Source organism: Diabrotica undecimpunctata, chromosome 3, assembly GCF_040954645.1.
Source record: "Diabrotica undecimpunctata isolate CICGRU chromosome 3, icDiaUnde3, whole genome shotgun sequence".
NCBI lineage: Eukaryota > Metazoa > Arthropoda > Insecta > Coleoptera > Chrysomelidae > Diabrotica > Diabrotica undecimpunctata.
In genome coordinates, this window is record NC_092805.1 from 80,420,648 (window position 1) to 80,436,835 (window position 16,188).

At 32.5% G+C, this 16,188-nt stretch overlaps 1 protein-coding gene across 1 annotated transcript in view; it reads left to right on the top strand.

Moving 5' to 3' along the window:
* The window catches only part of LOC140436948 (MFS-type transporter SLC18B1-like), a 70,640-nt gene that overhangs the window by 31,497 nt on the left and 22,955 nt on the right, over positions 1-16,188 (top strand). Inside the window, exons 4-5 of the mRNA XM_072526130.1 lie at positions 4,221-4,407; positions 6,916-7,225. Of these exons, the coding sequence (XP_072382231.1) occupies positions 4,221-4,407; positions 6,916-7,225 (497 nt within the window). The remainder of the gene's footprint in view (positions 1-4,220; positions 4,408-6,915; positions 7,226-16,188) is intronic.

Here is a 16,188-nt window from a genome sequence, read left to right on the forward strand (position 1 = left end):
AAAGGCTTTTCGAGAGTATAATATTGTCTCAAATCTTGAAAATTATCAAAATTTAAACACATCCGAGCCAAATGCAAAGTTGCTTTTATGAAAAAACAAAAAACATCTTGGATCAACTTTGTAAATACTATGAATAAAAATACACCGCTCAACAAAATATGGAAATTTGTTAATAAAATGGCTAACAAAAATTATTATTTAAAGACACAACCAATTTCAACTGAGCTAATAGAAGAGTTACTTGACAAGTTCGCTCCATCATACGTTCAAGACCAATTAAAACACGTATCACTTATTCCATAATTAACCACCTTCCCGATAAGGCAAAAAATCATTTATTAAAAATATTTAATGATTGGCTTTTGAAAGGAAATTACATTGACAAAATGAAAGAAACAATTATATGTCTTTTTATCAAATCCAACAAAGACAAAACTCTCTCACCGTCTTATCGACCCATTTCTCTATTGTCTTGTATAACAAAAACTTTCGAAAGAATTATCAAAAATCGTCTTAACTGGACAGTCGAACACTATAATCTTTTGCCAAGCACTCAATATGGATTTCGATCTGGTCTGGGAACACTAGATGCAATAAGTCACTTAACAACAGATATCCAACTAAATTTTTCAAAAAATAAATATTTAGCATGTTTCTTTCTAGACCTTAAAGGCGCTTACGACTGTGTTAATTTAACAGTAATGCATTCAAAGTTATGCAAACTGGGGTTGTCCACAAATTTATCTGCTAATATAGTTAATCTTTTTAGCAACCGAACTTTATATATCAGAGACCATAGTAATCAGTTATATGGTCCACGAATAACTCATACAGGATTACCACAAGGGTCTGTATTAAGCCTAATTCTCTTCAACATATTTTCGGCAAGTATACACGACATTTTTGTTGATTCCATAAAATGTATACAGTACGCCGATGATATATGTATTTACTCCGTCCGTGATTCATATGACGATTGTGTGGAGGTCCTGGAACATATCAGGAAACTAGTAGATAATTGGACTAAAGACCATGAACTTACTATATCCCCAGAAAAATCTGCCATTATGATATTTACAAGACATAGGTTACGTACGCCTGATAGTCTACACCTGTCAGGATATGATATACCCGTTGTCACTGAGTATAAATATCTTGGTATAATCCTAGACCCCAAATTACTATGGTCTAAACATGTCCAATATGTAAAAAAAAGATGTGAGAAAGGCATTAATCTCCTTAAATGTGTCACTTGCAGGAAATGGGGTGCTGATCCCAAAGTTGCATTGATGTTTTACAGGACCTACGTGCGATCAATTTTGGATTACGGATGTGTGTTATACGGATCAGCAAGCAAAACACATTTACTAAAAATAGATCGTATTCAGTTTAAAAGTTTGAGATTACTTTTGGGTGCTATGAAATCAACACCATGCCCCCTGTTACTTGCTGAAAGTAATGAAATGCCATTAGAAAATCGTAGAAATTTATTAGCAACAAAATATGTATTAAAATTAAGGGCTAGAACAAGTGACCTACTAAGTATGATGTATGAATTATCCATACAAAATCTAGTAAACAATTATTGGAGAATAAAAAATTCACCACCATTAGCAGATGCCTTTCTGGAAACCAATGATTTACCGGTTACACTTTCAACAAATTATATTAAACCATCTTATAAATTAGAATTTAATACAATCTTCAAAAAATTAAATATTATATTTCCGAAATATTCAGATTCACATCAAATAAATAACAAGCTGTTGAACTCCATATTGAGTGAATATACTAATAAAACTATAATTCACACAGATGGCTCTAAACTGAACGATGGGAAAGTAGGGTCTGCAGTGTATATTCCTTCCAAAAACAAATCACTTAAAATAAAGCTTCCTCCACATTGCTCTATTTACACTGCAGAAGCGGTAGCTATTAGGAAAGCTCTGGATTGGCTAGAGCACGCAAATTTGCAAGATGCTGTGATCATCTCAGACTCTAAGTCAATTCTTAGTGGACTTAATAATACTGAGTTAAATCATAAAACATGTGAGCTGATATGTAACATTAAACAAAAAATGAGAAACAAAGATATAACATTTATTTGGGCAAAAAGTCACTCCGGGATAAAAGGTAATGAAATAGTAGACGAGCTCGCTAAGGATTCTACTCATTCAGGTATACAAGAACATATTTACACAGTATCAGACCTAATCAATTTTTATAATAAAAAAATAAATTTTTACTGGCAGACAGATGGAAAATATTGGCGAATACTTCAAATAATTATTATTACAAGATCCATCCTACGTTACCATCCCTAACAGAATTACCACACATATTCCATTATAATATATCTAAACAGTCAGCAGCAACTATTACAAGATTAAAAACTAGTCACGGTGCTGTTCCTGCTCACCTGGCTAGATTAAACATTATAGAATCAGGAAAGTGTTTATGCGATAATATTTCCCAGTGTGATGTTAATCACATCCTGTTTGGATGTATTAAAAATTAAGCACTCTCATCTACGTTTTATGAAAACCTAGTTAAAAGTAATGTGCAACTTCCAGTAAACATAACCCACCTACTGTCATTGAATCAGAAATCTATATACGAACTCATATGTAATCACTTATATGCATCCGGATATATAATATAAATTTAGTACAATCAAGTTTTTAATTGATAAACATAACGTAAATCATTTAAAAATCTGTGGCAAAACGACTAGTTTCCATGCCAAACACACTATCATCACTATCACTAATTAAAATGACAGCTAAGTTAAACCAAAAAATTTACAATTTATTAAATATTACAATTCCTTTAAATTTTAATGAAAGCAATTATTAATAATTATCAAAAAAAAGTCTGTCTTTACTTTAAAATGTTAATTGTTACCTTAATTTCACTTGTTTCACTTAACTTCAAAGAAAAAACTTGCTACTATCTCTGGGATTGGAGCTGCAAAGGAAAAAACTCTCAACTTGGACAAAAGGAAACCATTTTCATACGCAGGCAGGAACGATGGAAACAGGAACTTGGTGGAGGAAATCAAGCTGTCGACGGGGACATCCTATATACTCATTTTACAAAATTTCTTCAGTGCCGGTGCACAAATCTTATGGTGATTACTCTGTTTTAAACTGCCATTATGCAAAGAGTATTATCACTTAAACCGGTCTTAAGACATAACACAAAAAAATTGAATCGACTCGCGATTCCTAATTACCCAAACATCTTTCTACTCTGACATTTCTTGCTTGACTCACATTCTCGCACGTCTGCCCTGCTTGGAACTCAAATGTCGACCCCTATTTGCGTTAAATTTTACAAATTCCACGCCATAAAATAACTCTTCCCCTTGTGTTTACAAGACCTAAACAAACAAATGTCCCTCGGACCCTCGTTCTAAGCGACAAAAAAAACCTTTTAAATATTTCAGTTTATTGCGTTTTAACGACTAAAGACAAATAAAAACTCTTTTTTATATTAGGGGGCATCATGAAATATAATCCTCTAGGCGACAAAACTTGTCGAAATAGATATAACATAATTCAAATTAACAAAATAACACGTAGTTTTTAAACCGGAGTTCTACCTGACTTTGTAACAAAAGGTTATGGATTTGAAAGTACACATAGACAAAAAATATATCCAGCGTTATTTACGCATTAAGGATTTTCTTAAAAGACAAAAACAGATTTTATGGCAATCTTTATACGTACTGACGAGATAAACGAACAGGGACGTATTATAAAATTCAAAACGCTACAAAATGCAACAGGGGCATAAAAATAAACGGTGAGTTAACGAACAACATAAAATATGCAGTAGCATAAAATATTACAACAGGTAATGGAAATGGTTAATGCAGTCAGTGAAGAGTACGACATAAGCGTCAACTTCAAGAAGACAAAGCAGATGTCAGTATTTAAACAGCAAAACAATTTTGAAACCCACTGTCAAATATCTCAGCACTACTTCAAAAAGAGACTATTCTTGCGTTTTCATAATAAATGATTTTTTTAACAATGTTTACTTTCCGTATAACATACTGTTACGAATTACATACGTTAAGCTTTTTTATAATTCTAATTAACGACGAGCTAGTTTAGGTTTGCTGAAAACGTAAAAGAGGGGTAGAAAAACTCATATATCATTTATTGGGAAATATAATTTTTAAATATTCTGACTAAAAAAGGTATTTGTTTTAGGCATGTTTAGAAACATTCTTCGGTCTCGGACTAATCGTTGGACCCACCGTTGGTGGTGCCCTCTATCAGACAGGAGGTTACACTCTACCGTTTGCCGTAATGGGATCACTACTAATTCTCTCTGCGATTTTGACGGCGTTTGTGTTGCCTAAACATGAGGATTCTCCTGTTGACAAAGTTTCTCAAAGTAAGTACAAAGAATATAGACGCTATTCTTTGGTAAGTAGAAGATATATATACTTACTCCAAATTTGAATAATAATATAAGAACATTCCGCCATAAGAGTTAAAAAAAGCTTGAAAATCTTCAAATGGAAGATAGTACGCTAAAACTTCATATAAATTTTTGTTTTAGTATTTTATAGATCGGCTTTTAAATCTGAACGGAATCTCGTTTACAGTTCTACAAATTTCCGAAGTGAAAAGTCACGTAATCTCGGTTTTCTGCATGTGTTCTTTGGTTTAAATGATTTTAGTACAAAAGTTATATGTTAAAATTCTATAGAAATTACCTTCACTATCTTAAGACAAAAAGTAGTAACTCCTTATCGTGTGTTTTTTAATTGTCATAAAAGTGGCTCTATTTTAAAATTAATTTAATTGTAAATTTCAAATTACCATTTTTATTTATTTTTTAATTGAATATAAGTTCTGGCATCTGGCCGGAGCCGCAGCTTTGTAGGTGTAGTCAAATCGTTGATCAATTGAGCATTGGGGCCACAAATGGGAAACTCGCAATGAGTCATGTCTTTTAAGTTGTCAATCGCGTATTGATAAAAAAAAGTTGACAAAAGTCCAGCGGTAGTAAATCGTATTATCTTGGAGACCTATAATAATTAATATGCACTTGCATTATTCATGCTTATTCTTCTGTTTTTAATGAAAGAAGTCTGCAACAGTACGAACGAACGGACTATACCTATATTCTAACGTCAAAAACAGTTAATTCAAATTACTTACCTACTAATTTTTTCACCATCACATTTTTTTTTCAGCATCACTATTATCGAAATAATTAATTTGTTTATTGTTGGCATATACTTCATATATTTCTTTCCAAATTTAGTTAATTATTGTTGTTACTCCTTGTCTACTTAACTGGAGAAAGCTGACGAAAATTTGGAAGCCACATTTGTTTTACTTATATTTCCTTTTAGTTGAGCCCATATTAACTCAATGGTTTTAGAATAAAAAAATAAGAAGGTTGTCTAAGCAAGGTATGCCAATTATTGCAATCCCAATTATCAACAACATATTCCTTTTGATATTTTTTACTATGGAAAACTTATAACAACTGCTTTTTACTATACGAATCTTTAAAAAAACAATTTTCCTCAAAGAGCAATTTTTTAATTTGTGGTTTGGTCGAAGTAGTATTTGGAATTTTTCTGAGTAATCGAGAATGACTCGAAGCATTGTCCATTCAAAAAATGTTCTTTCCCTGTTCTCATAGTAGTCTAAAGATGCATATTTAACTTTATTTGGCTAACACGAATAATGCATAACGATCCATCCATTTTATCCACCGCAATATAAAATAATAATCATATGTCATTTATTGGAAGGTGTCTACTGCATTTGAACAGTTTTTATTATCATTTATTTAGCTTTTTTCACAGTGGTATCAAACCGAGGGGTCAAACTAAGTCTCATCTAAATATACAATGTTTGATTTAATTTTCCATACGTCTGTTATATTTATTATATAATCTTTTCATCAAACAATCATTCTACTGCTTTCCGTGAGGGACTGGCATCTATAGTTTTATACTTAAAATTATTAGCTTTGAAAAATTATTGGTGCTTGTTGCTGAACAAAAAAGAATGTGTTCTCGAACCAATTTAGTTCAAGGCTTAAAACATTTACTGCATACATTTCGTATAGTGCACTTTTCACATTGTGAATAAGGTGGCGTTCTATTTTTCTGAACTTGCTACTATCGTTTCTATTCTTCCTAGATGAAAATGTCCCTCCTATAATCCAAAATAGTCAATTTTGGCATATTTGTTAAAAAAGAATGTTACCGTGATTGTCTCTAATTCAGAAAGTTTAAAACGAAGGCCTCGATAAACTCTTTTTATCATGCGTTTGCCCTCAACAGGGAGCTATTGAAAATGGCGCTCATGTTTCACTTTTGACAGTCTTGTTAATCTTTTCGTTGATTAGAAGATTTCAATATTTCTTTAGATACAAACTAGTTAATCCATATAAATATTCTTATCTATACTAGAAAATTCTCAAATCCAAACCACTGGTGTATCTTTAGTTGTCAGCGGTTTCTATTTGTACACATTAAAAGTCATAATTTCTTCTGATTATGCTCGTTGAAGGAAATATTCAAAGATAAACACGTATTTAAGATAAATATAAACGCCTTGTATATTTATTTTTTAAAACCGCCAGATAATCGCAGCCTAAACATATTCTTATGAAATTCAAGCTGCAACTATATAAAGCCCGTTATTAAAGGAAATGTCATTGATAACATCCATAATGTCAGGTTTTTATTCGATTATTACTTAGCTTTCAATTGTTCACAATAATTTTTTATTATGTTTATTAATAATTTAACTAAAAATAAATAAATGCTTGTGAATTCTGACCGAAATACGTGACTATACTATATTTTTACGTTATAATAAAAAATCTTCAGTAATTTTTAATCCAAGATTGCCTATTCTGTTTTCTTTTCAGAGTCTATGCTGTCTGCTTTAAAAATATATGGCGTCCTTTTAGCAGCTGCCAGCGTGGTGGTATCCAGCATGTCGATCGGCTTCCTTCAAGCTACCTTGGAACCGCATTTGCGAGAATTCAATCTCTCCCCCATTATAGTCGGACTTATGTTCGTCATCAACGGGGGTGTGTACGCGATTACTACTCCTATTTTTGGATATTTCTGTGATAAGCTACAAGTACCTCCGAAGAGGATTATTGCGATTGGATGTGTGGTTGTGACTATTGGTTTCGCTTTGATTGGTCCTATGCCTTTAATACCGTTTAAAAAGTAAGTAATTATCCACTTTTAAAATTAAATTTTTTAAGCTTATAGGTATAAAAGTGATTTGTAGATTTATAAGATGACTGGCGTGAAGCTTCGAGAATTATATTATATTATATATTATATATATATATATATATATATATATATATATATATATATATATATATATATATATATATTATATATATATATATTATATATATTATATAACTAAACAAATTAATGCGTAACTCGTATAAAACCTTATTGGTTTAAACTACATCCATACGGCAATGGTTTATGGCCTTGACGGTAACCCTTAACTTACATTTGAGGACTGGCGTTTGTAATGAACTGCCAGTTGCAAACAAATAGATTATAGTGACCAAGCTTTCCATCTAATATTTTACTTTTTTGTGTAGTAATTTCACCAGTGAATAAATTTACATTTAAAATGATATTGTTCTGAAGCTATTTTCTTGTGGCATTTTAAATTAATTAATATTTAAATGGGAATAAGCCACAATTAAAGGTTAAAATACATTTATTGACGTTTCAATTTCCACTTCGGAAATCGTTCTCAAAATACAAACATTTGTATAAATAATGTTTGTATTTTGAGAACGATTTCCGAAGTGGAAATTGAAACGTCAATAAATGTATTTTAACCTTTAATTGTGGCTTATTCCCATTTAAATATTAATTAATTTAAAATGATATTATTCATTTAAAGTTAATTTGTTATTTTTAACTATATGTTTAAGGTCCAGGTGTCTAATCTTTATGTGGCCATAATAAATATTATACGTTTACTAGTAGTGATAATGCTAAGTTTCTTCGTTACTATATATAGCTTGGTTATTTAGCTAGTTACGTCGAGACCAATCTAATTAGGAGGATTCACCTCCTGTTCTGCAACTATTAAATTTAAAAATGAATTAATTGAAAAGAAAATTACTTTAAAAGATGCGATCTTTGTCATGAAACAAATCTAGAAGTCAATAAAATATAATATCCCGGTCTATGTATCGATCGTATAGAACTTAACTATATAACTCACATATTTATTATATGACCAAAACATACCATCAGATTTTATTAAAAAAATTCCAAAGATATATATCGAATAACAGAGTCTATACCCGTCAAGAGAAGCATTCATCAGGATGACTCATAAAGCGTTGTATTTAATCTTATTATGGACAAAATTCAACAAACTTCGAAGTGTAGGTATAGCATTAGCTTTATTTTATATTATGCACACGATGCCATACTTGCTACAGATAGTGAAGATGGTCTGCAGAGATTTCCATGTCAATTTATTTTAATAACAAAAGAAAATGAATATGATAATAATAATAATAAACAAAACTAAAAGTATGGTAATCTTCAAATATCCAATAAGAGAGTGCAACGGATAATTAATATAGGTAAGGAGAAAATCTATTCTCTCAGATTCAGAAATGTTTATTGCTTTAAATTATAGTAATTGGTTAAAGTAATAGCTCTCCTAATAAAACAAACATTTATACCCGCATGACCATTGGTCCTCTGGGGGTCTTGTTTGAATATGCATTCAGAGTTCAAGTCAAAGAGCAATGGAGACATGGCACAATCTTGTCGGACACCAGATTTTTTCCATCTATCTTCATTTTTTGTAGTTCATACAACAATTTTTTATGCTGGACTCTATCAGAAGCCTTCTGGTAGTCGATGAAACAGAGATATACTTTTTCCTGGCAATCGAGGCATTTTTGAATGAGTGTTTGTATATTTCAGATTTATTATAAATTCGATTCAATAAATTCTGTATTATCTTTAAGAATATTTTTAGTTAGTGACTCGTTAAGCTAATATAGCTATGAATTATAAGTTAAGCCATTCCTTTGGCATTACGTCTTTTAAAATACATGTTTGGTCTTTCTTTTTTGGACTCTGAAGATGTTGATGATTGTTTTGCGTTTGATTATGGAGCAATCTTACCCAAACATTTGCCTGTTCAAAAATTTGCAGATTTCTTTTCTTCCAACTACTATGTGGGCCGAGAATACTACGTCTTTACAAAGAACGACGAATGCATGCAAAAGTTTTCATTCAACATTCAATTCTTTGTCTTATACTTTCCATCCGAACATTTTTCAATTTTCGGAAATTCTAAAAAATGTTTAAATAGATCTATATTAAAGTAAGAAGTAGTAGTGTCCCTAAAAGAGTATATCGAAAAGCAATACGTCTTAAAAGAAATTTAATGGAACATCAAATACGTCTTTTTCAGGAAAAAAGTATAACTTTGAATTTGTAAAAAATATGTCAAGAAGGCATCAACCTTCTATTTCAATTCAACTATAAAGGAATTTTAACTAGTTAGGAAACTGATGCTAAGCATATGAACTCTACATCTACAAACAGACACAGTGGCCAATATTCATAAGCCGCCAGTGGAGTCGGTTAATGACATATACTAAAGAAAAAGACCAAGGCCCGATACAAAGAAAATAAGAGGATTAGTGAAGCACGCGAAATGAAAATTGTCAAAGATATCACTGGAATAACACTATGAGGTACACAGTGTAACAGTTCTCATAAATAAAAGTGTATCATAGATATCATGAAAGACTGGATACGGAATAGTAACAAATGTAAAATTATATGTAGATTCAAATCACAAGTATAGAAGAATAGGTCAATATATAAGTATGGGAAAGCCAAGAAAAAGATGGAATAACAACCTGGACATCAAAGAAAACGTCTAAAGGAGCAAGCTTATCAAAAAAGTAAAAAGACGAAGAAAAACTACTTCAATCTTCAATTGCAATTCCATTTCTAGTAGACACAGTTTTTGAAGGAAACATTTCATTATGAATATTCCAAAAAAATATAAAAAGATATTTTGTCCTTAAACAAAACCAACTATCTCATAACTACCAAAGCAAATAACAATTCAATTGGTTACTAAATAAAGAATCGATTTGTTTGATTATCTATATATATATATATATATATATATATATATATATATATATATATATATATATATATATATATATATATATATATATTTTATATCACGAAACACCTTTTTGACTTTTTAAAAATTAAATTTATTTCAAAATACAATAAACAAAGTTACGTGTTACAAATTTGATTATACTGTACTTAAGACTAAAGAAAAATGAACGAATATAAAGAGCGACAAGTGCTTTTATAATATTAGAAACTGCTGACTCAGTGGGAACATGCAAAAACCTTGGGTCCCGCTGACTCTGCATGTGTACGGATCCTTATCGGCTCTGGTACTTGGAAGTAGAAACCTGATACCCTGGGAATCGTCGTGGTCAGCAACATTAGTTGGTACAATGCATATAACAGCTCCCTCTTTTAGATGAAAGTTGACGCGTGGCAGCAACTTTTAGACTGTTTGTTTAATGGTATTCAGTTGGATCTGCTCTTCTTCGTCTATGGATTCGCTTAGGTGAATACTGGGTCTTCGTCTTGGAAGGATCTTCCTCCAATTCCTGGCGAAGGCTGTCACTGGTTGTCTTGGTGGAGAGGGCGGATGGTCATTGTCATTGGTGTTGCCAATTCCTATCTTGTATCTTCTCTTGGATCGGTATTTACATATGACATAAAGAACAACAAAAGTCACAATGACGACTATTGTTAATATCGTGAACCAGCTCAGGTGTTTGTTGACGAATGGTTCATTTATTAGTTTGTCCAGTTCTTCAGAATACTGATTGAGTTTGTGATGGGCTATCTCGAGGTCTTCAGTATTGATTTTGCTAAGCTTTAGTGGTTTTAAGTCGGGAAGTTGGATCTTATCTGGGAAGTGTTTGCAGCAGTTGAATGGTATTTGGACTGGGTGACTTCTGTAAATAACATTGTCATGAACGTCGATTAGTTTTTGAGAGTGTACTCTTGTACTTCCAATAAAGGCAATGCACGTGGGTTGTAGTTTGAGTACATGATTGGTGTGGATGATTTCTGATTTGACGTCTCTGGATTCACATTTGATGGTAATAGGCAGTGGGTCAGAAACTGTTATGAGCCACAGGTTCATGTTGATCTTCTGGACGTTGTAATCTTTGGCGAATACTACGGAAGTCTGGCATGTTCTGGGAAGACGTTCTTGTCGTTTGAGAAGTTGGGCTTCGCATATGGCATCGCTGTCGATCGGATATGGAAGTGTGTTGTAACAGATCTTGGTTCGAGCTTGCAAAGTTTTGCATGACTCAAGACTATTTATTGTAAGGTATAATAATGAATCATCGTTTCGCGCAATATATTTATGCGTTGTTATTAATATTGAATGAAGACCTGTTCGATTATCCAGTATTGGTATTGGATACAGACGATATAAAGTATATTGTTCTGCATCAGTTAAAGGAATATTTAAAACGAATACAATTCTTGTGTCTAGTTGATAGGCTTGTAATTCGATAATATCTAGATATTGAGCTAGATTTGAAGTGTAGATCGATAATGGAAGATTATTTTTTTGTAATAATTGTGATATATGCCTAAGCGATTCAATTAAGTCAAACGGGGTGATGATTGAACTATGTAATATTTTTAATCAAGCAAAGGTTATGGCATTTACTATATCATTTAAAGAATCTTCGATAAATGAATAGCTTTCCATTAGTAATTCACAAAAGTTTAGTATATCGATTTGAGATTGATAGAATTTTAATTGGTCAGAGATATCCATTATTGACTCTCGAATTTCTTTAATATTATCGTTAAATGTTTCCTCATCTATTTGTAATTTTCGGATTGTGTTGTTAAAGTTCTTAATAACAGAAGTGGTAACCGATATTTGATTTTTTAATAGGTTTTCGATTTGATATTCATCGCGGGTTATTTTATTTATACATTCATTGAAATATTCTCCATCTGACGAATCTAAGTTTCCGGTAATTGATTTCCATATCGAACCTATTCCGTTAATAAGCCCACGTTTCTCTCGGAATGTGTATTGTTTCGTATCAGCCATTATCTCTGTATATTTGAGATTAACAGAACTAGAGATTTGTTTAAGAAGACTTATGTGAGTTTGGACTTCGGATTTGAATGCCAGCATTCGAGGTACATCTTCTTCAATAGTATCTAATAGATTTTCTAAGATTTTGTCGTTTTTGTCGATAACGTCTCTGATTGGTTGCAGGTCTTTATATACAAGGAGGGTCCATTTGTCGTTTGAAATTTTGAGATTGGTTTCTTCATGAAAAAAGATTCCAATGGTGTTGTTGATTGGGGTTAACGTATACTGGGAGTGGATGACTGGAATCCGTCCGAGGAATCTGAAAGAAAATTACTCATGATAGGGTTTTAGTCTATCAAAATTCACTTTCATGGTTCTATTGGTTTGGGTATTTAATAAAGTAGCAGAATTTATGTGGATTTCTTGGATTTCGAAAGGGCCATTAAACTTATTTTGTTCTTTGTCTTTAATTTGCGATTCCTTGACGTAAACCTTATCGCCTATCTTATATTCTGGAGGGTTTGGTGACACATGTTGATCGAATCTTTCTTTAGCCTTTTCTTTTTGTCTTTCTGTCTTGGCTCGTGCCACTTTATAGAAATATTGCATACGATTACTTAAGTCTCTAACGTACTTTGATATAAGGATTTTCTCGTTGTAAAGTATTTCGGGTGGTCTAAAAGAAGTATGTCCAAAAATGAGTTCATACGGTGTAAATCCGTGAGTTTTGTTTTTTGTGTTATTGTAGCAAATAACTGCATAAGGTAAAACATTGAACGGATGTTCGTCGGGATTTTCAGCTTGATTAGCTCTTATCATTTCGCTTAGGGTTGCGTGAAATCTTTCAATCGAACCGTTAGATTGTGGATGACCCACACTCGAGAAGGTTAGTTTTATTTGTACAATTCACAAAGATCTTTCATCAAAGCATTGTCGAATTCACGTCCATAGTCACAGTGTATGCGTAATGGTGTACCATAGTGTTGGAAAAACACAATAAGATTATTGACGACTGATTTAGCTGTTTTGTCTTCAAGGGGATATGCCTGTGTGAACTTAGTGAGCTCGTCTCTGATAGTTAGGGCATAATTTCTGGTAGGGTATTCGAAAAGGTCTATGTTAATTCTTTCGAATGGTGTTTTAGGTGTTTCGGTGATGACTAACGGGTTACTTAAGTTTTTTCTACAGATCTTTACTTTTTGACAGATTTCGCAGTTTTTTATAAAATTTTCTACATCCTTTGTGATACCTTGCCAATTATACTTTTCTTTTATTCTTCGTATAGTCTCATTTATACCCCGATGGAGATTGCTTTTACCATGGTGATAATGATCTAGTATTTGGGGTATTTCATCCTGTTCCGGAGTTTTAATAACATCTTGACAAATTCTTAATTTTATTTCTTTATCGGCAAAGATAAATGAAAATATTTCTAGAATTGGTAATTCTAGTTGATTTTCGACGTAATAGATTTGCGATAGGTTAAATTCATTTTGTGCGACATAAACGATATAGAATAGGTGTTGTACTACCGTTTCGGGATCAAAAGGAAGGGGAATGATAAAATATTTCCGATTTTTGATAGTTTTACTGCCCAATATGTTGATCTTTGACAAGTTAAAATCTATGTCGTTTTCGTCAAAGACGTCGTCTAATACTTTATGATGTATCTCTTCCATTTTATTTTGTCTAAGAAAGGTGATGATATTCTTATGCGATTTGTCCAGTAATTGATCGTTAGATATTTCAATTTTAGAGTAATCAATGAGTGATTTAGTTTTATACAGTTCGACAAATCTATTAAAATGTTCAGTGATTTCTTCTTCATTGATTTCATTTAGCTCTTCGTCAGATTCCGTATCATTCGAAGCTAATACTGATATTTTCTTATGAAAATTCGCACATTCTTTAAAATGATTGATTTTAATTCGAGAAAGGGCGTCTGCATTTTTGTTGGTTTTTCCCGGTTTATGAATGATTTTATAATTGTATTCCTCAAGCTTGAGGCGCCATCTAGCTAGTCTGCTTCCAGGGTCTTTTATAGAAAATAACCAGGTAAGTGGGCGGTGATCAGTTACTAGGGTGAATTTTCTTCCAAACAGATAGGGTCGGAAATGTTTTACAGCCCATACGATGGCAAGAAGCTCTCGCTCAATGGTCGAATATCGTGTTTCAGCATTACACAGGGTACGTGAAGCATATGCTATAGGTAGATCCTTTCCAATGGGGTCTTGGGATAATATAGCGCCGATGGCGAATGCACTTGCATCTGTTGTGAGAACAAATGGTTCCTCAAAGTTTGGATAGGTCAGAATCGGGTCAGAAATTAAAGCGTTTTTCAAATCTTCAAAAGCTTGCTTGCAATCTGGATCAAAATTAAAAGAAACATCTTTTTGGAGTAGTCTAGTGAGAGGTTTAGAGAGTTTGGCAAAATTGGGGATAAAACGACGATAGTAACCGGCTAGACCTAGGAAAGATTTAATGTTAATTTAAAGATTTAATGAGAAATTCACATTTATCAGGCTGGATTTTAAGATTAGCCTTTCGAAGACGTTTGAAAACTTCAGTAAGACGGGAAATGTGCTCGTGAATGGTAGGAGAGTATACTATAATGTCGTCCATGTAGACAAGACATCGTTCGTTTAAAATACCTAAAAGAATATTTTCCATGACACGCTGGAATGTGGACGGTGCATTTTTAAGTCCAAAAGGCATGCGAGTAAATTCATAGTGTCCGTTTTCAACGGAGAAGGCTGTTTTAGGAATGTCATTGGGATCGATTTCGATCTGATGAAACCCGGAGGCAAGATCAAGAGTTGTGAAATATTGACACTTACCAAGCTGGTCTAAGAGATCGGAGATATTAGGAAGAGGGTATTTATCGTCAATTGTACATTCATTGAGCTTGCGGTAGTCTATTACTACTCGCCATTTTTGTTCTCCAGAAGAGTCCATTTTTTTTGGGAACAACCCAAACAGGAGATGACCAAGGAGAAGTAGAGGGTCGGATGATACCTTCGTTGACCATCTTATTTACTTGAGATTTTACTTCCTCTTTGTGGACCTGAGGATATCTGTATGATTTCGTAAAAATGGGTTTGGCGTTATTAGTCTCAATTTGATGTTTAATCTCACTGGTAAAAGTGAGATTGTCTCCCTCTAAGTAAAATATGTCTTCATAATTTAAGCAAAGATTTGTAATAAGTTCTTGTTCTTCCTCGTTAAGATGTTCTGTTCGAAGTCGAGATTTGATTTTGTTGGTACGGTCAATTTTATCAGAACAATAATTTACCAAGTTATCGTTCGATTGGAAATTTAGGATAGGATAGTTTGAATAAGGTTCAATTACGATATCGGAAAAATCGATAATTTTGGGAATTGCGTTTGCATTTACTACGGATGTTAGAAATTCTCCTTTTTCATTTACGTGTACTAATGCGTTGGGGATATGGACTTTATCTTTTTCTTTTTTGTGCAAAATTGCATCTGTATTTGACAGATGACATGTTAACTTGAATATTTGCTCGGATCTAGGATCTATTTTAATTTGGTTAGGGGGTTCATTGTTAAGCGAATTAGTTTCTACTTTGTAGAGAGGTAATGTTTTAAAGTTTGTGATAAGTTGTTTGTTTTTTATGTCTATTGTACATTCATAATATTCTAAAAAATCGAGGCCTAAGATTCCATCGAAATCAATATTTAAATTATGGATAAACACCTTATGGGGGTTTCCTACTTGAAACGGGACTAAAGTTGATTCAGTGACAAAAATCTTTTGGTCTGTAATACCTTGTATTGTAATTTTTTCGGGAAAACGTGGTTTGAAATTTTTCGCGGTATTTTCTTTAAAGATAGAGATACCAGCACCGGTATCGATAAGTAATTTAAATGTATTCGATGCGTCTTTTATATAGTACAGGTTTTTAGAGTTCACAGCAAGAAGAGGGCTCAGAGAAAATTCTGTTCTGGAAAGTTCAGAGATGGGTTCATGTCGTCCAAATTT